At 40.4% G+C, this 27,192-nt stretch overlaps 1 protein-coding gene across 1 annotated transcript; it reads right to left on the bottom strand.

Annotated features, from left to right (window-relative positions):
* Positions 1-5,806: 5,806 nt before the first annotated feature.
* On the bottom strand, positions 5,807-23,628 carry NCALD (neurocalcin delta). Its single transcript, XM_036741937.1, has 3 exons — positions 23,236-23,628; positions 8,285-8,390; positions 5,807-7,954 (listed from the first exon to the last, which is right to left on the bottom strand). The coding sequence occupies exons 1-3, from the start codon at positions 23,611-23,613 to the stop codon at positions 7,857-7,859; spliced, it is 582 nt and encodes a 193-aa protein (XP_036597832.1). The 5' UTR covers positions 23,614-23,628; the 3' UTR covers positions 5,807-7,856.
* Between the last annotated feature and the right edge of the window lie 3,564 nt (positions 23,629-27,192).

Raw genomic sequence — 27,192 nt, 5'->3', positions numbered from 1 at the left:
CTGTTTTGCTTTTTTATTGTTTGTAAAGGGTACGAGAGGGAAGAAAGAAGCAAGAAATTGATTCCAATCTGGCTCCAGGGATTCTCAAGCCTTTTCATAAATTTTTCTTGTTGTTCAGTCATGTCTGACTCTTCATGATCTCATTTTTGGGGGTTTTCTTGGCAAAGTTACTGGAGTGATTTGATATTTCCTTTTCCAGCTCATTTTACAGAGGAGGAAACTGAGGCAAATGGGGTTAAATGACTAGCTCAGAGTCCCACAGCTAGTAAGTGTCTGAGGTCATATTTGAACTCAGGTCTTTCTGACTCCTGGCTGCTGTTCTATCTACTGAGCCACTTAGCTACCTACAATTAAGTTAAAGCCATTTCCTAGAATTGTGCTTCGCAAAGCACAATTCTGACCTGAAATGAGAAACTACAGAGAAACCCACACACAGAAAAGGTGCTAGAGCCAGCTCGAGCCAGAGCCAATTGTTAAATTTTCAGTGTAAGTATTTACACATCAGAAATCAGCAAATGCTATATAAGTCATGGCTTTATTATTTCGTTGATTATTGAGATTCTCTAGATTGGGAGAAAGTGATGGAGAAAATATGAATAATGCGGATAAAATTTAAAGTGTGTCATGTATACACTGTTTTATTCCACCAGAGAACTGATTGTTAAACATTTATCAGCACCTTTCCTTGATACTCATCTAAATGAATGAGGTGCAGAGAATAGGGACCTTTCATGAAAATCCTGTGACCTCTGAATCTGTGGTTCAGGGCTATTGAATTAAATATCTGGGTTCTCCTCACCCCATCACCAACTAGCTGTGTGATCGTTTAACTTCCCTGTGTCTGTGTCCTCATCATGAGTGGATTGGATAGGAATCATCTCTAAAGCCCCATCTCTCTCAAAGGTGTTGAGATTCTAGGTGCAGTGTGAGTACAACAGACTCCAGGGGCCTGGTCTAGTTCTTCCCTTTGTTGTAAGGAAATGGCTTTATCCATCTCCCAAAGCTATGGAAATGTGAGTTGTGGTTGTTATTATCCTTGTAATCTGGTTGTAGAGAAAATTGTTTAATATGAGTAGGTCATTGGAGGAGGCTTTGAAGACTTGGAAACTTTTCTGCTATACAGAGACTTTTGTTGTGATGACATTTTGACCTGCATTTATCAATTTTTGGAAGGAACTAAATATAGCAAGGACTCAGGTATCCAATCTGTTCTCTCTCTCTCTCTCTCTCTCTCTCTCTCTGTACCTTTCTGTCTCTGTCTCTGTCCCTGTCTCTCTCTCATACACACACATCTCTATTTATCTAGAGATAACAGAAATGATTAAGATATTGGTGGAGATATTTCTCCTGCAGAAACTGGACAATTAGGTATCATAAGAGATGTTTCTGTCTCAGATGACAAGATTATTATTGTTACAAGGTAACTTCTTTAGCCTTTCCTTATTATCGTGTCTCTAAGGACTCTCTGTCCTTCATTAGATCAAAAGTGACTCTCTATTTCTGAAACAGAGGGCCTGGGGATTCATTAGAGGAAGTATGACAGCACCTCACAAACTGAGGCCCTAGGCTTGTAGCTTCCTATACCTATTAGTTTGGCTCTGTTGACATTCATTCAATCGAGTATCTATTTATTTATACCATCTATTAATTCATTTGTTTATTTGCTCACTCATTTATTTGCTCATCCATTTATTTGTTTATTCACTCACTCATTGATTACTTTTTGTCATTCATTTTTGAGACTGAGTCTCCTTATCTTGCCCAAGGTAGAAATGCAGGGGCCCTTCAGTCTTGATTCCGCTGCTAATTGGCATGGGAACTTTGACCTGCTCTCTTTCTGGATCAGTTCACTCTTCCTTAAGCAACCTGGTGTCCTCCCTCTCCAGGGGCTCACCATGTTGGTGCTGGACTTAGTGTGGACACCTGATTCACTTTAGCTCCACTGCAGCCCAGAATTCCCAAACTTAAGCTATCTACCTGCTTCAGCTTCCTATGGCGGCAGGGATTATAGGCATGTACCACCATTCTGTTTCTCCATTCTTGATTCTGATGACTTTAACCAAAAATATCTCCTCTCCTGCTAGAGGAAGATAGTTTTTTATAAGCTTTGCTCACTATCAGCATCAATCACCAAATCCTGTGATTCTAGAGACAACAGAATTTCAGAAGCTGTTATATTGGCTCAGTATAGAGCTGTCATGACTGTCTGCCAAGAAAAAAATGAACTCCTTTATGGTTGGTCACAGTCAGCTGTGTGATGACAGCAGCAAAGCCAGCTGTGGAAAAAAAATAGCTAGAAGGACCTTACTCTCCAAGTGAGCGGTTTCTTGGGTATTTCAATAACAGAAGCTTTGGATGACATTTGAAGATGCGTTCACCAAAGGCTCCACCAAGTTCCTTTCTCACTGAACTAACTAATAGCACAAGAAGTCTGAGATGAGGATTAGGGTTCCATATTTACCAAGCCCTGTGGTGATGCCCAAATGCAGGTTGTATAGAGATGGCTCTTTAGGTCTTCTTATTGGCATTAATTATTTTGGCCAGCATTGGCTATCAGCCCTGGAAAGGGAGGAGATCTGAGGAAGCAGCTTTGCAGTGAAGATGAACGGGATAAAGGAATCTACTCACAGACTGGGGTCTAATAACTGCCATTTACATACTGCTATAAATTTTACATGCTTTATGTCTTTTGAACCTCACAACAAAGCCTGTGAGGTAGATACTGTGGGTATTATCATATCAATTTTACAGCTGAAAAGTCTGAAGTTCAGAGAAGCTCAATGATTTCCCTTATTCATGCATGTAGCTTAACTATTGGAGGCAGAACTGAACCTAGGTCTCCCCAAGTTCAGCATTATGCTGTGCTGACACCTCATCCATTCCTTTAGAAAGGTGAATGGACTCAACACTCTCAGATTTGTAAGAACTAGACAATTCCAGTCCCCTACCTCTTCCACGTAGTTCACAGGTAGAATAGGCTGGCTGGGATCTACTTATCCCTATCACTTGCTGGCAGAAAAATTAGCATCTTGGTCAGGAAGGAAAAAGTACTAGTGTTAATTCAGGGGGACAGGATTTAGACATGGAAATCAAAGATTTTAGATGGCCTTATTAAACTGTAAAAATGCATCAATATCAGCCAAGATTTACCCATCTTCTATGAACACAGTACCAACTCAGTGAGGCTATCAGCAACTACCAGTTTGGTTGAGTCCATTAGTGGTAGATAAACTGCTTGATACTGTTTATGGGAGACTCTCCCACCCATCCCTTTCCACTCTCCCCCCACCCCTGCCCCATGAGTAAAGCTGCAGCCATGAACTGTCTGGAGTCCTTCAAGTTGTAAGCCATTTTATTCCAGTCCCTCAAACATCACACATCATCTTTATTTTGGATTGAACATTCTCCTTTTCCAGAGATTCCAGGACACAGTAATATTACTTAGCAGAAGTGTGGTACAAAATCTGTTAGGCTTCAGTATGCTGATGTCCCTTTAACTAGCTAGGTCCCATTGCAATGGATTAAATTACATACAGAGGACTGACTGGCAGCTCCTAGGATGGAGAAGGAGAAGGATAGTCCATATGAACAACAGAAATGATCACTGGCAAGCAAGGGAGAGGATGATTGCAATGCATTCAGCTGAAAGTATACAATCACCACATGTCCAGTTATTTATTTCTGTCCTGTACAGTTAGGGATACCATACTCTGCCCTTCAGTACTGAGCTTCATTGGGGAAAAAAGACTGTAATTTAGCAAGATTCTGTGGCCAAGGAGGTATGGCCCAGACCTTTTCAATCATCTCTTTTAAAGTATTCTTTTAATAAACCGATTTATTCATGCCCTCCCCAAGAAAAATCAACAGGAGAAATTCAGTTCTAGGTTCTGTAATTCTTAAACCAGGCAAGGCTGACATGGGCCCTCCATACTGGAAGCTAGGACAGACGGTGTTCATTACCCAGCAAGTGCTTTGCTTCTCTTAGCTACATTCCTGTACAGGAACAGATCTTACAGCAGGGTCAACCGAGTGATGGAAATTGCCAATGGTATTTAACAAATCTCAGCCCTTCTCTTAGGGTCTCTGGTCAGTATACAATGAGGTGAGTTAGGGGGGCAGCTGTATTTCAGAGCCATTCTTGGATCAGCCCTGCTCCCTCAATGTCATCACACCCCCCATTGTGGCACCACTGTGACTAGAATTGTTATTGGTCCTTCATTCTCAAAGAGGACCATGACATCAGGGAGGTGATGCCATGACGTGCAAGTGAGTTAGATTTAAGTGAGGGAGGGCTGTGCAAAGTCACCTGCCTCACTTGCTCCTCCAGAGCCATCTGGGTCTGGTGGCAAGATTCAGTCAAACCGAGACCTGTTAAAGACCTTAGTTTAACGAAAAGAAGGCTGGAGTTGAAAGCTACATTGAAGGTGGCGGCTGTTTCTTTGCTAGTCCCTTCCACACAGTGCTCTGCAGAAGCAGAGATGTAAATAGGGACTACACCTGTGATTTCACTAATAATATCCTTTACCAATGCAGGCTGACACCTTCTCTACAACCTAGAGTCTGAAGACAAAGAGTTATTAAATAGCTGGCCCAGGGGCACCAAACCAGTATGTGTTAGGACTTGAACCCAGGTCCTCCTGACACTAAGGACAGCTCTCTGCACTCTATGCAAGGCTGCCTCTCTGCACAAATGCGTAATGCATCCTATTTATTACTAGAGATTTGGTCATTTTCTTTAGCTGGTCTTTGAAAGGCAAAAGGAGTTAGGAGGAATGTCATCTCCCCGTTCTCTATACATTTAGGCAGGAGATAGAAGCAAGGAATGAGATACCAGCTGGGATGGCAGGGCCCTAGAGTTTGCCAAACAGTGGGAGCTGTCTAGTGAGGAGGCCTAGATGTGCTTCTGATTCAGAGACTACACTGTAACCTGGGAAGGAGAGCTACAAGAAGCAAATACACTCATTGATTCATAACTAGAAGCTAAAAGAGGCAAACACACTCACTAATTCATAAGTACTTCCGCAGAGTGATGAAAATAGGGCTCAGGGAAGGCCTCTGGTGGGGCAGGACTAATCTTCCCTTCAATGATAAAGCACAAATTCCACCAGGATTTAAGCACTAAGGACCCAAAGGAAACCTCTGGAGATTTCTGGGTGGAAGGCCTGGGGCTATTCAAAGCGTTACCTAAAGAGGCCTATAGTGGTTGGGAGAACACAAAATTTCCCATGTGAGATTAGGTCTTAACCTCCAGGCTGGGATGAAGGAGAAGGGGAGACTGAGTCTAATTTCCTTCCTTTCACCTGTATAATCACATTAACAAGAATAGAAATATAACATCTTCTGTTTGGCTTTTCCTTCCAAATTTGGCTCCTTTCTACCTTTCCACTCATCGATTCTCTTCAAGAACGAAGGACAAACAACAATAACAACTTCCTTCTGTTTTTTTTGGGCTGGGGGAGGCAGGACAATTGGGGTTAAGTGACTTGTCCAAGGTCACACAGCTAGTAAGTATATCAAGTATCTAAGGCCAGATTTGAACTCAGGTCCTCCTGACTCTGAGGCCAGTGCTCTACTCACTGCGCCACCTAGCTGCCTCTTTCTTGCTATCTTTTCTCCATCTTACTCCTAGCTTTCCAAGTCTCAGCTAAAGTCCCACCTTCTTCAAGGGAGTCTTTTCTAGTCCTCCTTAATCTTAGTGTGCCTTCCCTCTGAGATTATCTCCAATTTATCCTTTGTCTTGTTTGTAAAGTTGTTTGAATATTGTCTCTCCATTAGACTCCATTAGAAGCAGGGGATTTTCTTTCTTTCTTTCTTTTTTTTTTTGGCCTTTCTTCGTATCCTCAGCATTTTTAGCACATAGTACCTGGCACACAGTAGCACTTAATAAATGCTCATTGTATAGAACAGGTCAAGGTAGGATTTAAAGCCATCCAGCTAAGGCTCCCCATACAGGGAAAGAGTTCCAGGAAAGAGACTTTTGGCTCATTTTGGCCAACAGCAGAAATTGGATTTTTTATTTTGGTTACCAGTTTCAATGGACTCTTGAGTTGCTAATAATACAGGATGGAGGACATGTTTCTATGAGCTCATTATGCCGCCTAGAAATGGCTTTTCTTAATATTTCCAAATGCAATGTCTCCACTTGCCCTATGTGTTTTCTGTTATAGAGGTGACCTGTGCTAGAGAACCAACCTGGGGACCTATCTGTCTCTTTGGTGGGCCATGCTTGATGTCTATCCCCCAAGTGCTCTAGCTACTAACCAACCAATCAGTGTAAAGAATGATGCTCTCCCCTGCTGTTCATTTACATTTAGCACCTTGGGGTTGGATTAATTTGAAATCTAAAGTAACCAGTTGTTTGCATGAAAAGGGTAGAGAACCTGGCTTCACCTTGGCATGGGCCCTGAACCAAAACCAGCCTTCTGATTGTGTTTGCTAATGGCAAATGCTGCCATCCATCATTGCCCTGGGGCCCTCTGCCAACCTCAGCAGTACTTCCAGATTCCTTACCAAAAGAACTAGATGATTGCCTTAGCCAAAGATACTGAGGATTGCATTTCAGGACATCCCTGACATGAGAAGATGAGCATCTCGAAAGTGTCACAGATTTGGGCTGGAGGCTCTGGAAGTCCCAGGACATGTGCACCGATCATTTCCTTCTTTTCAAAGGCATCAAAGAAGCACTAGGTTTCCACTCCCATTGATTATGGTCCTGGTGATAGCCTAAGATTCCCCTCCCTGGTAAGTCTGAACTCTTTCCCTTTCCCAAGTATTCTTTACCTGGAAACATGAAATGAAGAACTGGGCCCTTTTGATATATTTTTTTTTCATTTTTTTAAATACATAAAATACACCTATTGACTGGCGCATCTGTGCAGACAGAATATATGACTTTAAAACACGACATGTCAGACACTCATTAGAGCTGGTTTACCTCACAATAAGCTACCAAAACAAAAACAAAAACAGTCTTTTGTAGTAAGACTGTAAGAACACTACCACCCTTTCCCAAGGTCTCATTAGACATGCATCTCTCCTCAGCATTCCAGTATACTGTTTTTGTCTTTGTTATCCATCACTGTATATTTACAACATTCTCATCTGTTAACACAAAGAGCAACTAGATATAGGCCTGGTTTTGGAAGATAATTATGGGAGATTTTTGTTTACTTCCTCAATAAAGTCATGTTAAGTTGACTAGTGTAAACCTGTCTTAAAAACCAGCTGAGCCATCTTGGCCCTGCTTTCTGCTTATTCACCTTCAGTAATGTTCACAGCTTAGACACTACAGCCCACGCTGGAAGTGATCCATCATGGGTTGATTGTTCAAGCCTATTCAGTGGCTGTGCCCGAGGGCCTGGGGTACAACTTGTATCGGGGAAGAGTCACCAACTGCACCTGTACATGAAACACGGGTGTATTCAGCAATACACAACGGGGAAGTTTTTCTAAATCTCTCTTTTGCTGTTTTTTTTTTTTGTTGAAATTTTTTAAATCTCTTAGAGCCCTCAGGCATGATGTGCCAGGGTTACATACTTTTTGAACTCTGGCATCCACGATCCTTAGTTTTAAGAACAGACATGTTAAACCAAAATTAACAACGATCATAAAAAAGCCTTGAAACAACGAACACCACAAAATCTGTGTAGAACGGTATCGTCCATGCTCTTGACAAGCAGGTGAGAGCACTTGGCATTCCCATGAACACATCCACAAAAGAAGCTAAAAGGTGTCACAGAAGAAGGACTATCTGGCCATACAGAGGCAACATCACCACCAATGTTTGGCAAAAAAAAGAAAAATAAAAGAAAAAAAAAGCAGCTCTATAGAATTCATCCAGACAATGGGAATGGGGTTCAGAACTGGCCCGCGCTGCTGGGGTCACATTGCAGGAGGCGCACTATGGAAGGATCACTCTTGGCTCCTCGGATGAATTCTTCCAGGGAGAGTTTGCCTGGAAAATAAGAACGAAGTTTTAGATGGGAATGTGCGCTCTCTGTAATGGATTCTGATCATTTATCTCATAGTCAGCCTGGTACTATCAGGCCCACCTACCCTGCTATTAGTCAATCGATAAATATTTGTTAATCACCTATTGTGTGCCTACTACTGTGCTAAGCCTGAAGATACAAAAAAAAAAGAAAAGACACTTTCTGTCCTCAAGGAGCTTACAGTCTAATGGGGCAAACAACATGCAAATAAATATATACAAAGCAAGCTACAAACAGGCTACGTAGGAAATAATTAGCAGAGGGAAAGCAACAGATTTCAATCTTAGACCCACCATCTCGGTTGGTATCCATCTGGCGAAAGATCTTCTCCGTCCTTTTCTCTGGTGTTGATTCATCTTCAGGCATTTTCATTACTGAAGAAACCATCTTATAGATTGCCTAATTGACAAAAAAGGGAGAGAAATTTAAGCTCATTGAGAGTAGGGATTGTTTTATTTTTGTATTTGTAGCACAGTGCTTGATTCATAGTAGGTGCTTAGTAAATACCTGTTGATTGATTATAGATAATTCAACACAGAAAATTACTACTATGACCACCTACGTCATCTCATGGTTGGGAAAACTTCCTTGTAAACCTGGAGTCTTTTCCCATTTTTACCTAGATTCAGACTTTGCTTTCATAGAAAAAAAAAACTGTCACTGGGTATAGACTAGTAGTATAGGTCATGTCAAGTTACATTTGAGATAAGGACAAAGATTGTTTATTCCAGTAACACAGAAAGCATGATTTGGGAAATATAACACTTGATTGGAGTCAGGAGGATCTACGTTCAAATCCTACTTGTGCCTCTTACTAGCTGTGTGACCACGGTCAAATCACTTAAACTAAGCTTTGTCTGAAAAGGGGGAGGTTATAATACCTGTTACATTCCCTTCACAATGTTGTTGTGGGGCTCAGAAAACAACATATGCAAATAATTTTGCAATCTTTAAATTATTTTTTATTTTCCGTTCTGAATTCTCTCTCTCCATCCCACCCCTCTCCCACCCATTGAGAAAGAAAGAAGTATGATGCCTACTATTCATAGAAAGTTATGAAAAGCATATTTCCACATTAGCCACACTGTGAAAAAAAAAAAACAAACAAGGAAATGAAGAAAATGTGCTTCATTCTGTGCTCAGAGTTCATCAGTCTTCTCTCTGAAGGTAGATAGCATTTTTCATCACAAATCCTTTGGAATCGTCACGGATCATTGTATAGATTAAAGAAGTGTTTTACATTGGATTATCAATACAATGTTGCTGTTACTATATACAATGTTCTGATTCTGCTCATTTCACTTTGCATCAGCTTATATACGTCTTCCCAGGTTTTTCTGAAACCACCCACTTCTTCATTTCTTACAGCACAACAGTATTCCGTCACAACATGTTTGGCCATTTAGCAATTGAAGAGCATCCCCTGAATATCCAGTTTTTTGCCACCGCAAAAAGAGCTACTGTAAGTATTTTTGTACATACAGGTCCTTTCCCTTTTCTTTTATCTTTTTGGGATACAGACCTAGTAGTTTAATATTGGATCAAAGGGTCACAGTGGTATTACTGGATCACTGTTTTATAGCCCTTTGGGAATAGTTCCAAATTATTCTCCAAAATGATTGGACTAATTCACAGTTCCACCAACAGTTCATTAGTGTACCTATTTTTTCCAAATCCCTTCCAGCACTTGTCATTTTCCTTTTCTATCATATTAAACAATTTGATAGATATAAGGTGGTACCTCAGAGTTATTTTAATTTTAATTTCTCTAGTTATTAATGAATTAGAATATTTTTTTCATATGACTATTGATAGTTTTGATTTCTTCCTCTGAAAACTGCCTGTCCATATCCTTTGGCCATTTATCAACTGGGGAATGGCTCTTATTTTTTTTATCATTTTGGCTCAGTTCCCTGTATATTCAAAAAATGAGACTTTTATCAGAAAAATTTGCTATAAAAACTTTTTACCCAGTTTTCTGCTTTCCTTGTAATTTTGGCTACAATTGTTTTTTTTGTGTGTAAAAGCTTTTTAATTTAATGAAATCAAAATTATCCATTTTACCTCCTGTGATTCCCTTCTATCTTTTGTTGGTCATGAGCTCTTCCCTTATCTATGGCTCCAACAAGCAATTTTTCCCAATGCTTCCCTAATTTGCTTATGATGTAATGTTTAAATCATGTACCCATTTTGAGCTTATCTTGGTATATACAGTATTAGATGTTGCTCTGTGCCTAGTTTCCGCCAAATTGCTTTCTAGTTTTCCCAGCAGTATTTTGCAAATCTTAATGCACTATGTAAATGCTAGTTATTATTTTTTGCCTTAGACTTATTCTTTGAGGACCCTAGCAGTGAAAAAGCATCCAGGAAGAATTTTTAGTTGTAGGAATGGCAGAATGGGTCAGAAGAGAAGGAAATAAAGGGGACAAGAAGGAGAAAGAAATTTTTAAGGTGACTTGGAGGTCTTTGAATTTGTGAAGAAGGTGAGAAACTGAATTTGGAGATAAGAAATTTGGGAAAGCTTGAGGAGAAGTTGACAGAGACTGACTTGCCAAAAAGGAGCAGGGCACAGTCTAAAGGTAGATGCCTAAGGGAGGGAAAAAAAGAGAGAATGAGTCTTCTCTAAGGAAGAGAAGAATTAGAAAAGAAGATAAGGCATGGTAAATAAGAAAAGTTAACTAAAACAAATAGGAAAGACAGTATAAGAATTTATACAGATTTATAGTACAAAGAACTGAATATCAAATGGATATCCATCAACTGGGGAACAAGTTCTGGCACATAAATATAATGGAATATTATGGCACTCTAAGAAACAATGCATGTAATCAAAACAACCCTTAGGTACCACATCTCTCCTGTCAGATTGGCTAAAATGACAAAACAGGAAAATGATAAATGCTGGAGAGGATGTGGGAAAATTGGAACATTGTTACATTGCTGGTGGAGTTGTGAACTGATCCAGCGATTCTGGAGAGCAATTTGGAACTATGCCCAAAGGGCTATAAAAATGTTCATACCCTTTGACCTAGCAATACCACTTCTAGGGTTGTATCCCAAAGAGATCACACAAGTGGGAAAAGGACCCATGTGTACAAAAATATTCATAGCGGCTCTTTTTGTAGTAGCAAAGAATTGGAAATTAACGGGATGTCCATCAATTGGGGAATGACTGAACAAGCAGTGGTATATGAAGGTAATGGAATACTATTGTCCTGTAAGAAATGGGGATGATACGGAATTCATAATAACCTGGAAAAACCTACATGATATAATGCTGAGTGAGCGGAGCAGAACCAGGAGATCATTATACACAACCACAGATATATGAATTCTGTGAGGACTAACCCTGATACACTTCACTCTTCTCAGCAACACAAGGTGCAAAGACAACTTCAAAGGACTCATGATGGAGAATGCTATCTACATCCAGAGAAAGAACTATGGAGTCTGAATGCAGACTGAGGCACACATCATGCTTGCCTTTTTTTCCCTTCTTTTTCTCTTTTGTTTTTTGGATTTTTTGGGGTTCTGTTTTCCTCTTTCTCATGACTCATTCCATTGGTCATAATTCTTCTTCACAACTTGACTAGTGTGTTATACATAGAAGATATATCGGATTCCATGCAGTCTTGGGGAGGGAGGTATGGGGAGGCGGGGGGGAAGAAAACCTGGAACTCAAAACTATGACTATGTAGAACTGAGTGTTGTAAACTAAAAATAAAAACTCTCAAAAACAGAAACAATGCATGTGATCAATATAGAGAAGCATAAGAAGACTCATGAACTGATGCAAAGTGATATAAGTTAAACCAGAAAAACAATACATAAAATAACTACAATGATATGAATAGAAAGAACAATAGGAATAAAATAATTGAAATTGAATGAAAGAAATCATAACAACCCAGCTTGGCCCCAATGAAAAGATATGAGAAAGTGCCTCATCTTCTTTGAAGAAGTTGAGGAGAGGAGGGGAAGCTATAGGTGTGAAACATCACATATAATATCGGACTTTTTCAGATATGTGGGTTGCCTTTGATAAACTGTTTTTTCCTCATCTTTTTTATTCTTTATTATAAGAGATGGTTTTCTGAGAGGGGGGAAGGGATACATTCAGAAATGTAGGCAATGTAAAAACAAGATATATGAAAAAGGATTTTAAAAATAATCTGAGTTACAATTTGTAATAAAATAGAGGGAGGAAAAGGAAGTTGTGTGTGGCTATCAGGTTGTTAAAGGGTGATAAAAAGGTTTAAAGGTATAAAGATTTTTAAAAAAGTAATAAAGGGGAAGTAATGAAGTGTAAAGGGGTGATAAGGGAGGGACAGAAAGAGGTCATGAAAGGTTGTAAACTACTAGCAGGAATAGAGAGCATGGAGAACTTTGCGGTGACTTGCATTGAGTGCACAATCTTGTTGTTTCTTCCATGGCCAAAGGATTGCTACCAGAGCTCAAAGTGGAGGCAATCTAATTATAGAGTGGCCTTTGTCATCCTGGGGAATATAGACAAAGCATAAGAGAAAACTTCCCCAAACTTGTCAAAACAGATGACAACTACCCACTTCTTGTGATTCACATGGGAATAAATGATACTGCCAGGGGGAATCTAGAAAGCCAAGAAATACGAATATCGCCAAGGAATAAGAACCCTTGAACAATAAACTGAAGATTATAGGGGGCACAGGTGGTGTTTTCATCACTACTGCCCATTTGAGGCCAGGAATGAAGAAGAAAAAAAGTTGATTTTGGAGAACTAGTTTTAAAAAGTATTATCTAAGAATGGGATGTGGATTACTGGACAATGGCTAAAAATACAAGAGTAACAGGCTTTTTACAATGGATAGAGTATAACAAAAGCTAGTAAGAGTATATTTTCCTTGTGTCTTGCAAATTTAATAAAAAGAACTTTAAACTGAAAAAAGAGGGGAGGAGAAAAGTGCCTGCATATATCCAACTCCCTCAATACCATACAGCAGTGGTGTCAACCTCAAATAGAGAGTTTTGGCCATATGTTGATTTAAAAAACCACAACTTAACATTATCTATGTTTTACTCTATTTTTAGTTGTTTTGTTAAACATTTCCCAATTGCATTTCAATCTGGTTTGGCCATGCTGGGAGTTTGGGGGGCGCTGTATGTGGCCTGTGGTCTCAAGTTTGACACCTCCATCCATAGAGGCATGAGGCAACTTAGGAAGAATAGATATTGAGATGCTCAGAGCATAGAGGAACTACAAAATGATCCTCAAATGTCTACCTAAAAATACTAGAGATCTTAGTGAAAGGAGGTGTCATTCCTAAGTATCAACAAGACATTGTGCGATAAGAGCCAAGAGTAGAATATAGTCTATATAAATGTCTTGGGAGGCTAGGTGGCATAGTGGATAGACTGCCAGCTCTGGAGTCAAGAGGACCTGAGTTCAAATCCAGCCTCAAACACTTAGTAGTTGTGTGACCCTGGGCAAGTCATTTAACCCTATATGCCTCAGTTCCTCATCTATAAAATGAACTAGAGAAGGAAATGGCAAACCACTCCAGTATCTGCCAAGAAAACCCTAAATGGGGTCATGGAGAGTCAGACGTGACTGAAATAACTCAATAAAAACAAAAACATCTTATTCAAAATAAAGAAGGTAAAAGGGAGGAGAAAACATTGTACAATATCCATGTGAGGAAAATCAAAAATCATCAGGGGTGACCACAGTAGAGCATGCTTAGGTGATGATAAATAAAGGGAGAAACCAAAAACAATTTTGTTATTGGAGTGTACTACAGATCACCTCTATGGGAAGAGGAAATAGGTCAATGACTTAGGAAACAGATCACAAGCCCACCATAGAGGCATGATGTAAGAGTGATGGGAGATTTCAATTATATGGCCACCTGCTGGAGCTTGCCTTCTTTTAAAAGCAAAGATACATATAACGTCTTCATTTGCCTTAGTGAAAATGTCGTCTTCTGAAACTGATTCCCACCAACATGGAAGAACTGGATGCTGCAGTAGAAATGATGGAAATCTATGGTTCCGCACCTACTACTTGTGGGACATGAAGCAAGTGATTTATCCCTTCTGGGTCTCAATTTTATTTTCTTAAAATTATAATAAGAATCCCTAGCATTTATAGATTACTTTAAGGGTTACGAAGCATTTTATATACATTTTCTCATTTGGTCCTTCCGATGACTCTGTGGGGTAGGCTCTATCCTCATTTCCATTTTACAGGAAACAGGCTGAGAGATTAAGTGGTTTTCCCATGGTCACAGAGCTAACATCTGAGGCAGAGTTTGAATTCAAGTCTTCCTGACTCCATGTCCAGTATTTTATTCACTGCGCCACCTCATGACATTAAAAGTCTAACTCTAAATCCATGATCCTATGATCATTTTATGCCCTAGTCTCCAAGAATTCTGCCCAAGTGGTGTTTGCCAGCACCACCCTGCCTGGCTACACCCCTCTCTCTCTCTCTCTCTCTGTCTCTCTCTCTGTCTATCCCTCTCTCTGTCTCTGTCTCTCTGTCTGTCTCTCTCGGTCTCTGTCTCTCTCTCTGTCTCTCTGTCTCTGTCTCTGTCTCTCTCTCTCTGTCTATCTCCCTCTCTCTGTCTCTCTCTCTCTCTGTCTATCTCCCTCTCTCTGTCTCTCTCTCTCTCTCTCTCTGTCTCTCTCTGTCTCTCTGTCTCTCTCTGTCTCTCTCTGTCTCTCTCTCCCCCTCTGTCTATCTCCCTCTCTCTCTCTCTCTCTCTCTCTCTCTCTCTCTCTCTCTCTCTCTCTCTCTCTGTACTAGTTTGCAACACAGCTGAGCAATACCACATACTGAACCGCTGAGAATGCCTCACTGCCTGGTGTCATTCCAATACAAGAAGAGCACTGGACTTCAGGTCAGGACACTTGAAGAACTGGGTTCAAACCTTGGCTTTGCTATTAACTAGCTGTGTAACCTCAGGCAAGACACTTGTCTGAACCTCAGCTTCCCCATCTGTAAAACGGGGATAGTTATACTACCTACCTCACGACATGAAGAGCAAATGAGATAATGCATATCATGTACTTTTTAATAAGGGGCTAAATGTATGTAAGTTATTATTATGTTCATGAAAAAATTGCCTTGGGGAGTAACTTTTTTCCCTATCATTTCTTCTTCTTCCCAAAATCAGATCAGCTGGAGCTGTGGCATGGATTTAGTTATAGAAATATTCCCATTAATGCTAACGGTTGCACCAAACACAAAGATTCATACTAACCCAGACACATCAACCTGGAGTGTTCAACTCAATAATTTTATGAAGGCCCTACTACGCGCCAGGCACTGTGTGAAGGACTGAGTCACAAAAAAATGCAAACCATAGTCCTTGTTCTCCCAGGATTATTTAATCAAAGCACCTTGTTCCTTAAGCATAGTAATCTTAGAACTGAAAAGAAAAAAATTGAAAAAAAGGTATTTGAAAATTATTATCCTGTCAGGTCACATTCAGACAGTCTCTCATCAAGGAACAATGGATGGCAGATTCCTGGAGTGACAGAGGTGATGTGGGCGTCACACTTGAAATACAAATAGGAGAGCTCTTTTCTGCAGGCAGTGTTATTATAATAATGCTCTGTAATTAGGCACCAAACAGTACCTTCGCTCCCCTCCTCCACCTTGGGTTGGTTTTGTTTAAAATGGAGGAAAACCTAAAGAAAGGCTGCCTCTCTCTCGCTATCCCTTCTTTTGGGAACACGCTCCACGCCTGTTGGAAGAATGAGGAAGACATGGAACAGGGCTGGAAAGCCAAGGAAAAAGAGTCCTAGGTGGACAGATGCCTCTGTAGCCTGCAGAGGGGCTCACCCTGGCTAAATTGGATTGCCCTCTACATTTTCTCTCCTCTTCCCGAAGTGTCTTTTCTAGGGGATATTTCATTCTTTGTATTCTCATCTGCAGTCCTTAGCACAGTGCCTAGCTCGTAGTGGGCAGTTAATAAATGTTTATTTATTAGCCAACTGACCAACAGCGGCACACCTAGGAATCCTTTTAAGTGAAGCAAAAATAGTTCAGAGGACAGAGAGGTGTCGAGAAGAGTCTGACCTCACATTCAGCCACGATAAGAAATGATGGAAAGGAGCAGCTAGGAGCAGCTGACCCACGGGAGGGCACAGGGCAACAGAAGTCCTTGAGACTCAGAGACAGTGGTCACTTAAGGGAGGTCGGCTCTCTTTAGGTATTAGCACTCCAGGATGAAGCACCATGTTAGGTATGCCTTTGTGTTTTGGAAACTGAAACATTCATTCTCTGTCTCCCTCCTTCTTTCCTAACCTCCCTTCCTTCCCTCCCTCCCTCCACTTATCTCACAGGGCTGTTATAAGCACCAAATGAGATAATATACAGTTATCCCTTCCACATCTCAGGGGTTAGGGGCTCAGTGTTCCCATGAGCTGGAAAATCCTCATAAAATTTTAGCCCTTCCTTTGTATCAGAGAAGAAGTCTGATTTATTATGGCATTAAATGATAAAATATGTTGATATTATACAATACCATACATATGTTTTATGTGTTTCTGAGTTTCTAAACTTTTTTCCGCATCATCTGCTGGCCTTCGTGTGTTGCCTGAAGCTTCTGCAAAACTTCCCCTGAATCCTCATTTAATTTCTTATGCTGACTTTGAAACTGCGATGGGGAAAGTCACCATGTGGAAGGGGTAACTGTATATGAAACTCTTTGCAAATGTTACAGCACTATTTAAAAGTTATTATTACCATAAAGGAGACAGTTATCAGTGGATAGAGCACTGGGCCTAGAGTGAGGAAGACCTGAGTTCAAATCCTGTCTCAGACATTCACTGGCTGTGTCATCCTGGGTAAGTCATATAACCTAAGTTTGCCTTAATCCGCTGGAGAAGGAAATGACAAATTACTCCTGTATCCTTAAGAAAACCCCAGGGACATCATTGGCACGTTATGGTCCATAGGGTCATGAAGAGTCAGACACGATTGCACAAAATGACAACAAATAAGTTATTATTATCACTACTGTAGCTCATGAAGAAGCTGTTCTGAAGGTGAAGAGAGGTTGGGAATGATGATGGCAAATCTCAGTTTCTTTTTGTCATCTTTCTTCTCCTACTTTTCTTTTCTCTTTTGACTTCCTCTCTTCTTTATAATTTCTTTTCCCCATTTTCATTCTTACTTTCCCACCAGTCTTTCTTCTTAGGCTTAGTTAAGCATGTACCCTTCGAAGACCTACCCTTCCCTCCATCAGCATTCAGGCTTTCCTCCTAGTCTATGGCATGCCAATTAAAAAAAAAGAGAATGCCTTTGAGTTCTTCCAGAGAATCTAATTTAGGTTCCAGGATTTTTGGCTCTTAAGATTTCCCACCATGGGATCCTGGTGAAAATCAGCCCCATTACAATTGACAAAAAGGGATGGGAATAGAAGTGCGATGGATTTGTGTATGAGACTTTCAGAGCCAAGGTACGTGGCACCTTGATATCCCATCAGTACCCCAAATTCAATTCAATTAGGTTCCACTAATAAAATTCAATTCATCTCAAATCAAATTCAATTTAACTCAGTTCAGTTCACCCAATCTAAGTGCCTACACTGTGCAGAGCCCAGCCCTAGGTACCTGGGAAGACATAAAGTTCAAGTGAGATTCATTCTTGCCATGATGAAGTTTACAATCTTTTAGTGGGAATAAGAGAGTACTGTAGAACATGCTAAGTGCTTTCTGGGCTTGGGGCTGGTAGTCATTACTCACCAGAGAGCTCGGAGAAGCTTCAAGGAGGGCGTAGCATTTGGGTTAAGATTTAGAAGCTAGGTAGAAATTTATGCCCAACACCAAGCTTATTGTCTTGGCCGAGAAACCCGCTCCTCCTCCTGACTTCGTTCCTTCTGTCAGTGACATTACCACTTAACCGGTTTCTCAAGTCTGAAACCTTGTTGAGTCCACACCATTTTTTACGAAACCAAATGGAAATGACTTGGGGATAATTTGAGCCTCTGTTCTCCTTCTAACAGTGAAAATAATGGAGATACAATTGTATTAAGACTTCAAAAGTGGTAGCTCCAAGATGTGGGAAAAGAAAGGACAGAATCCCCAGGCGGTAATGTGAAACAAATCATGCCTTTCGTTAGCTCAGGTTTTTTTTCAACTTTAATGGAATCAAACCATGAAGGGAGGGAGGGAGGGAAAGAAAGTGGAATGAAAAGAGATGAGGGGGTGGAGGGGGAAAGAAGGAGGAAGAGAAGGAGAGAAAGGGAAGGACAGAGAGAAAGAGAAGGAGGGAAAGATGAATGAGAGAGAAGAGAGGGCGAGAGGAGAGAGAGATGAGAAAGAGAGAGAAAGATAAGGGAGACCGAGAGAGGGAAAGAAAGAGAGATGGGGAGGGAAGAGAGAGAGACAAAGAGAGAGAAGAAGAAGGAGAGACAGGGAAGGATAGAGAGAAAGAGAGAGGATAGAGAGAGATGAGTCAGAGAGAAGAGAGAGAGATGAGGAAGAGAGGGAGAGGAAGACAGAGAAAGATGAGGGGGAGAGAGGAGGGAAGGAGGAAGAGGAGAGAGAGAGAGAGAGAGAGAGGAGAGAGAGAGAGAGAGAGAGAGAGAGAGAGAGAGAGAGAGACAGAGAGAGAGAGAGAAGCTAGGCTGTTATTTTTAGCCATGTCAATAAAAAGACTAACAGGGACATCCTGTTTTTAATTAAACTTGAAATGTCCTATTCTTGTCTCTGGGTGAATAAAGTACTGTGGGGCAGTAGGGGGTCTGTCCTAGTTCTGTTCAGCCCATTCCTGCCCAGTCGGGTCTAGGCTGGATCTCGAAGCATGTGAAAGTGAATCTACACATGTGTGTGTACCCTGCCCTTCAGTATTTCTTCATTTCTATGTGTTTTCCATTTCTTTTCCCCCCTGAAGGAACAGGCTCCTGAAACTCAACATGAAAGGCATTCCAGGCCAAATCAACATTAAAATGGTTCATAATTGATGAAATAAACCAGTCCAAGTTAAGAGTCAAATTCCAGCTTTCCTTCTCTCTGAAGGAAGCCAAGCTGATCACAATAACCACCAAGGTGGGGGTGGGGTGGAGAGGGGGGCACAATACTTTGTATGTGCACAGGCCTTGCAGTTTACAAAGCACTTTCAATTTATTTCAATCCAATTCAATTAGATTCGACTCATTGAGTACTTATTAAATACCCACTACATGCCAGTCACCGAGTGATACAAAGATCCTACATTCTTTTCCGTCAGTTAGGGTTTTGCTCTAAGATGCTCCTATAGTCTGTCTGGCCTCTGCCCGTATCACCTGGGGCCACTCAATTTCAGAAGCGTTGTCTATTTTTTTTTCTTTTGCACCTGTCAAGACAAGGGAGCTCAGTGACAGAGAGCATGGTCTTGTTTCTGACCAATCAGAGGAGTTCCAGTATCATATTATTAACCACCTCATCAAAGGAACCAACCCACAGCTTCAGCTTTAGGAACATCAACTGTACCAACTGGCTTGGAAAGGAATTTCTGCCACAGCCTGTTAAAATAAGGACCAAGAAGGTTTCTCTGCATTACTGACTCACTGGTAGTGTATTATTCTCATTTCTTTTTTCCAATGAGTGAATTAAATTGGTGCCATGACAAAGACGTTGGCTCTAACAGGCTCCTTTTAGATTAGAACCTCTAAGAATTCTGAAAACAAACAAATCAAGAGCTGCACTTCCACCTTAGTGTCCTTTGGAATTAAGCGCCAATACCTTTCCTTCTCTTATTCAGAAAGAGAGAGAGAACATGCCTTATTCCATTGCTGCTGCTAACTGCCTTCTTAACCCCTGACCACTTGTTTAACAGATGTGTGCCACTGGTCATAGGGGACCTGAGGAATCATCTGGTCAAATACAAGAACATTCCTGAATATGCAGCTAGGGGGTGCAGTGGAGTTAGGAGAACTCATCAAATCTAGCCTCCAACACTTACTAGCTGCGTGACCCTGGGCAAGCCACTGAACTGTGCTTGCCTCAGTTTCCTCATCTGTAAAATGAGCTGGAGAAAGAAATGGCAAAACACTCTAGCATCTCTGCCAAGAAAACCCCAAATGGGGTCACAAAGAGTTGGACACGACTGAAACGACTGAACAATCTCTCCCTTAATGTACGCTCCTTCTTATTTCCCCGTCCCTTCTCCCTTTGCCTCCTATTTCTCCACTTAGTGAATTGTACTTCTATAACCGACTGTGTGTGTTGTTCGCTCCTTTGACCATTTCAGATGAAAGTGAGATTCAAGTGTTACCTGTTCTCCTCCACACAGCCTTTCCTCCTTGTTTGTATAGACTTTTCTATGGGAACTCTGATTATGTGAGATAATTTTCTCTAATCTTCCTTTTTCTCTTCCCACTCCATCTCTTACCCTCTATTCTACTTCGATTTTTAAAAGCATTTCTAATACTATTTTTCAAATTATATGTAAAGACAATTTTAACATGCATTTCTAATAAAATTTCAAGTTCCAAATTTTCTCTTCCTCCCTTCCCTCTCCCTCCCAAAGACAGTAAGCAATTTGAGATAGATTATATACGTGCAATAGTGTAAAACCTATTTCAATATTAGTAATGTTGTGAAAGAAGAAATAGTTTGCAAAATAAATACAGTTTGCAAAAGAGAAAAAACCACCAAAAAATGAAGAGTGAGAATGACATGTTTGATCTGCATTCAGACTCCATCAGTTCTTTCTCTGGAGGTGGATAGCATTTTCCATCATGAGTCTTTTGGAATTGTCTTGGATCATTGTATTGCTGAGAAGAGCTAAGTCAAACATAGCAGACCATCCCACAATGTTGCTGTTACTGTATACAATGTTCTTCAGGTTCTACTCATTTCACTTTGCAACAGTTCATGTAAGTCTTTCCAGGTTTTTCTGACATCTGCCTACATATCATTTCTTATAGTACAGTAGTATTGCATTACATTCATATACCAAAACTTGTTCAGTCATTCCCCAATCGATGGGCATCCACTCAATTTCCAAATCTTTGACACTACAAGAAGGGCTGCTACAAATATTTTTTTACATGTAGGTCCTTTCCACATTTTTATGATCTCATTGGGATACAGACCTAGCAGTGGTAATGCTGGATCAAAGGGTATGCACAGTTTGGGCATAGTTGCAAATTGCTCTCCAGAATGAGTGAATCAGTTCACAACTGCACCAACAGCGCAGCAGTGTCCCAATTTTCCGATATATTTTCCAACATTTATCATTTTCCTTTTCTGTCATATTAGCCAACTTGGCAGGTGTGAGGTGGTACCTCAGAGTATCGAATCTTAATTTGAATTTCTCTAATTAATGGTGATTTAAAGCATTTTTATATAACTATAGATAGCTTTGATTTCTTCATCTGAAAACTGCCTGTACATATCCTTTGACCATTTATCATTTGGGGAATAACTTGTATCTATTTGCTTTTAACAAAATCTAGACATAACAGAACCATTCCTAGGCTATCTGTCTAATTGGAGGCCCTCTATGACCCCTGATGATAATACAGTTTAGCAGAGACATGTATCATCTCCCCATATTAAAATATAAACAGTCTATCCTCATTTAGTCCTTTATGATTGTTCACTCATATTTACCTTTTAAACGTTTCTTTTAACTCCTATTTTTGCAGTTCAAAGTTTCTACACAGCTTTGGTCTTTTTATCAGGATTGCTAAGACACCCTCTATTTCATTAAAGGTCCATTTCCCCCTAGTTTTGCTGATAAATTATCCTTGGTTTAAGCCTAAAGACTTTGATTTCTAGAATATTATATTCCAAGCTCTGTGCTCCTTTATATTTCTGACTGTTAAACCATGTATAATTCTGAATGCAGCTCCTTGATACTTACATGCTTTTTTTCTGGCTGCTTACAGTATTTTTTACTTTGAGCTGGAAGCTCTGGATTTTGGCTATGATGTTTTCATTTTGGGGAGGGAAGTTTTCTATACTTCTTCCTGGTATCTAGCATTGTTATACCACTTCCTGAGCCACTGGTTAAGAAGATATATCTGATTACAGGATTTGGATTTTGGGACCTTGACAAACCTTTAGCTAGGGACAGAGCCTACCTAACAATGTCTGGGAAAAAATAGTTGCCTAGAGTCTTTCCAATCTAATTAAAGTGTTTTAGATTGAAAAGGAGTTATCTCGACAAAACTTTATTGGTCTCTGCCTCGCTTCATTCTTTACTCCACGGCCAAATTTGCCTGTTATTCCAATTATCTTTTGATTTCCTGCTTTAGCATTCCAATCCCCTATGATGAATGTGATGTGTTTGAGGGTGTTATTCCTAGAAGATGTTGTAGGTCTTTACAGAACTGGTCAGCTTAAGCCTCTTCAGCATCAATGGTTGGAGCACAGACTTGTATCACTGTGATGCTGAATGGTTTGCCTTGGATTCAAACAGACATCATTCTGCTGTTTTTGAGATTATACCCCAGTATTGCTTTTCTCATCCTTTTATTGACTATGAGGGCTACCCCATTTCTTCTAAGGGATTCTTGACCACAGTATGGACTCAATTATCTTTTAAGGTCCCTTCCAGTTCTAATTCCATGACCCTATGATCTTTTGCAGTCTGACTCCTGACCTTAATACTCAAGCTGCTCTTTCCAAAGTTGTCAGTGATGTCTCAGTTGCCAGAGCTGATGTTCTTTTCTCTGTCCTCTTCTTTCTCAACATCTCTACTACATTTAGCTCTGTTGATGACCCTCTCTTCCATAATCTTTCCTCTCTAGGCCTTTGGAATGCTCCTAGATCTCTTACTCGATGGAGATGCTTTACAAGCTGGTCACCACTGCCTCCCTTTCTGGTGTTTGCTGGAGTTCCCAGATGCCTGGAATTTAGCTTCCTTAAGCATTTTATAACAAGCATCTCTCTGTCTCCTTTGCTACTCCCATCCCCCATCCCTTAAACACAGCTTTATGAAAATGAAAGGATCTTTTGCCCTTCATAGTTTTTCTTCCTTTCAGGAATATAAAACTGGAAGGGATGTTAGAGGTTGTTGAATCCAACTTTCTCATTTTATAAATGAGAAAACTGAGCCTCAGATAGGTTGAAGTAACTTGCACAGGGTCACACAGATAGCTAAGTGTCGGAGGCAGGGTTTGACCCCAGGTCTTCCTGATTCCACGTCCAGGGCACAATTTACTCCCTTACTCTGCCTCTGATCTGGGGCATGAATTTGGTTCTGGTGTTCCTGATGTTATCTGAGTTCAAGAATTGAGGGAAGCTTATGGACAAAAAGACCTACCTGAACAATCTCCAGCATTTCCGCCTTGCTGATGTACCCGTTCCCATCCAGGTCATACATGCTAAAGGCCCATTTCAGCTTCTGCTCCAGTTTCCCTCTCGATGTTACGCTCAGGGCAATAATGAATTCTCTAAAGTCTATTGTTCCATCTCCATTCGCATCAAAAGTGCGGAATACGTGCTCTGCAAATTTGGAAGCGTCCCCATAAGGAAAAAAGTTCCCATATATTTTCTTAAACTCCTCCATGGATAAATGACCACTTGGGCAGTCTCTCAAGAAGCCTTTATACCATTCCTGGATCTCATGCTCGGTAAAGTCTGTGCTTTCCAGCAAATCCTGCATCACCTCTGGGCGTAGTTTGCTGTTCTGTTTCCCCATCCTGGTGTCAGAGATTCAGCTGCAAATGGAAAAGGGGGAAAATTTAGATTATTATAACTGTCAGTCAACTAACATTAAGCACCTACTATGTGCCAAGCACTGTGCTTGGTGCTGGAGATATGAAGAAAGGCAAAAAATAGTCCCTGCTCTCAAAAAGTTCACAATCTAATGGGGGAGTCAGCATGTATATACCATATACAAACTAAATTGGAGATATTTAATGGAGGGGGAGAACCAATTAGCATTAAAGGATATCTGGAAAGGCTTCTTGTAGAAGGTGGGATTTTAGCAGGCTGGCTGAGATGAGGAGGGAGAGCATTCCAGGCATGGGAGACAGTAAGAGAAAATGTCAGAAGTCAGAAGATGGAGTGTCTTGTTCAAGGAACAGAAGGTCATGTTAACCTCTGAAGGTTAACCAGAGCCCTGCCAAGAATTAGCATTGCAATTCTCTTTGGGAACAGTGTGAAAGAAAAGAGCAATCAGTGCTTTAATAAAAAAGATAACCCTAATCTAGCAGTTTGAAAAAGTGAAGAACATTTGGGCCTCTCATATCCAATCAAGGATGAGAAAAATATGACAAAGAATAACACCTGTCCCTTCATTACTTGTTTAGTAATATTTCCGAATTAGGCAATATTCAAGTGCCCTCCGAATGTAATAAGCAATGATAGGGAGGGACCAAACAGAGAAGATCTTTTTAAATGCCAGTCAACTAAATCGAACCAGGAGAAATAATTGAAGTCATTGAGAGAAAAAGTTGAATGTTAAAGACTGTACTCTGCAAAAGGGCAGATATGTTTTGTTAATTAAAATAGTCTCTTACAACAGTCACCTAGTAGATAAAGTCCAAACTCTAGCTTGGTATTCAGGGCCCTTTGCAATGTGGCTCTAGCTCAGGGGTTCCTAACATGGGGTCCATAGACCTCCAAATGATCGGTGGGCTTCAGGGGATTCACAATTTTGGATGGGAAAATATGTCTTTATTTCAACATAGTTTCCTTTGTAATCCTATGTATTTCTGTTTTATGGAACATAACTGAGAAGGGGTCCATGGTCTTCTTCAGATTGTCAAATGTGTTCATCTCACACACACACACACACACACACACACACACACACACACAGAGTTAAGAAGCCCTGTTCTATAGACAGTTTTCAGACAAAGAAATCAAAGCTCTCTATGGTCATATAAAAATGTTCTAAATATTTATTAGAGAAATGCAAATTAAAACTCTGAAGTACTGCCTCACACCTATCAGATTGGCTAATATGACAGAAAAGGAAAATGATAAATGGTGGAGGGATGTGGGAAAACTGGGGACACTAATGCACTGTTAGTGAACTGATACGACCATTCTGGAGAACAATTTGGAACTTTTCCCAAAGGGCTATAAAACTGTGCATATTGCTTGACCCAGTAATACCACCATTAGGTTTGTACCCCAAAGCAATCCAAAAAAGGGGAAGAGAATCTATTTGTACAAAAATATTTACAGCAGCTCTTTTTGTGCTAAGAATTGGAAATTGAAGGGATGTCTGTCAATTGGGGAATGGCTGAGCAAGTTGTGGCATATTATTGTAATGGAATAATATTGTGCTATAGAAATGATGAGCAGGCAGATTTCAGAAAAACCTGGAAAGATTTACACGAACTGATACAAAGTGATGTGAGCAGAACCAGGAGAACATTGTATACAGTAACAGCAGCATTCTATGCTGAACAACTGTAAATAGTTATTCTCAGCAATACAATGATCTAAGACAATTCCAAAAGACAAAAATGCTATCCACATCCAGAGAAAGACCTGATGGAGTTTGAATACAGACTGAAACATTCTTTTTTTTCTTTTTCTTTCTTTTTTCCATCCTTTCTTCCTTTCTTGTTTTCTTCTACAAAATGACTAATACAGATGTTTTACATGATTGCACCTATGTGACCTATATCAGACTGCTTACCATCTCAGGGAAGGGGGAGGAGAGGGAGGGAGGGATGGAATTTGGAACCCCAAACTTCAAAAAAAACCAATGTTAAAATTGTTTTTACATGTCATTGGGAGGAAATAATTTTTTTTAAAAAAGAAGCTCTGTTCTAGCTATACTTTTCAACATTATCTGACATTACTCTCCTTCATGTACTCCATGCTCCAGTGAAACTAGATCACTATTCTACGAACATGTCTCATACTTTTAACTTTTATTTCTCTACTATGCCTGGAATGCCCATCTCTGGGAATTACCATATTTGCCTTTTGAAATCCTGTCGGCCAGGTGTGGTAGGGGCACACCTATAATTCTTGGTACTGGGGAGGCTGAGGTTGGTGGATCACTCGAGTTTAGAAGTTCTGAGTTGTAGTAGGGCTGAAGCCAATAGGTGTCTGCACCAAGGCTGGCACCAATATGAGAAGCCCCCAGGAGCTGAGGGCCCCTAGGCTGCCTAAGACAGGGCAAACTGGCTCAAGTCAGAAAAACAGAGCAAGTTAAAGTTTCTGTAGGGATCCATACTAGGATAGAGACCATGAGCAGAGTCTGCACTTCCAGTCTAGGTGAAATAGAGACACAGTCTTAAAAAAATCCTATTTCTCTTTTAAGGACCAGCTTAAATGTCACTTTCTTCTCCAAGAATCCTTCCCTCGGTCACTGGCCACATCATGTTGACTTTAGTGAAACTACTCTCTCTTAACTAGTAAACCTATTGTCCATTTTTTTCTGCAATCTCCATTCTGCTTAAACTGTCTGTAGTACTTGAAACTCTCATTTATATCACTCTCTCTTCCCCAAATTTTTGCTATACTGCTCTTTTTACTTGTCTGACTACTTCTTGTTTGTCCCCTCTGCTAGATAACAGTCTTTATGTGAAAAGATCTACAAGTCTTAGTGGACTTCAAGCTCAATTTGCATTAATAGTGTGACCCAGCAGCCAAAAAACATTAATATAATATCCTTGGATACATTTTAGGAAAATCTTCATGTCTGTGAAAGAGAGATGATGGTTAACAGTCCCACTGTATGCCATGCTATTCAGGTTTACTCTGGGAGGACTCTCAGCTTGGCATGTCTCACTGTAGGGAGGCTACTCAGAAACTGAAATATGACACTAGAGATTGACCAAGATGGTGAGAGGATAGATAGTCATCCATTTAGCATCATCATCATCATCACTCACATTTCTATAATGCTTACTATAAACCTAGCACTGTGCTAAGCACTTTATAATGATTATCTCATTTGACCTTCGCAACAACCCTGGGAGGTTGGTTCTATTATCAACTCCATTTTACAAAAGGGGAAACTGAGGCAGGCAGCCATTAAGTGACTTGCCTGGGGTCACACAGTTAGTAAGTGTCTGATACAGGATTTGAATGCTCTCCGCTGTGCCACCTAGCTTCCCCAAATAGGAGGACTGGTTGAAGAAACTGGCGATGTTTGTCCAGGAAAAGAAAAGGCTTAGGTGGAGGACAGACTAATTGTCTGGAAGACTTGAAGGACCATAATTTGAAGAGGGATTAGACTTGTTCTGTTTGATCCCAAAGAGAAGAACAAGGAACAGGGGGTGAAACTTGCAGAGAGGGAGATACAGGT

This window comes from Trichosurus vulpecula, chromosome 1, assembly GCF_011100635.1.
Source record: "Trichosurus vulpecula isolate mTriVul1 chromosome 1, mTriVul1.pri, whole genome shotgun sequence".
NCBI classification, from domain to species: domain Eukaryota; kingdom Metazoa; phylum Chordata; class Mammalia; order Diprotodontia; family Phalangeridae; genus Trichosurus; species Trichosurus vulpecula.
The sequence above is the reverse complement of the archived record's forward strand: the minus strand, read 5'-3'. Positions and strand labels throughout refer to the sequence as shown.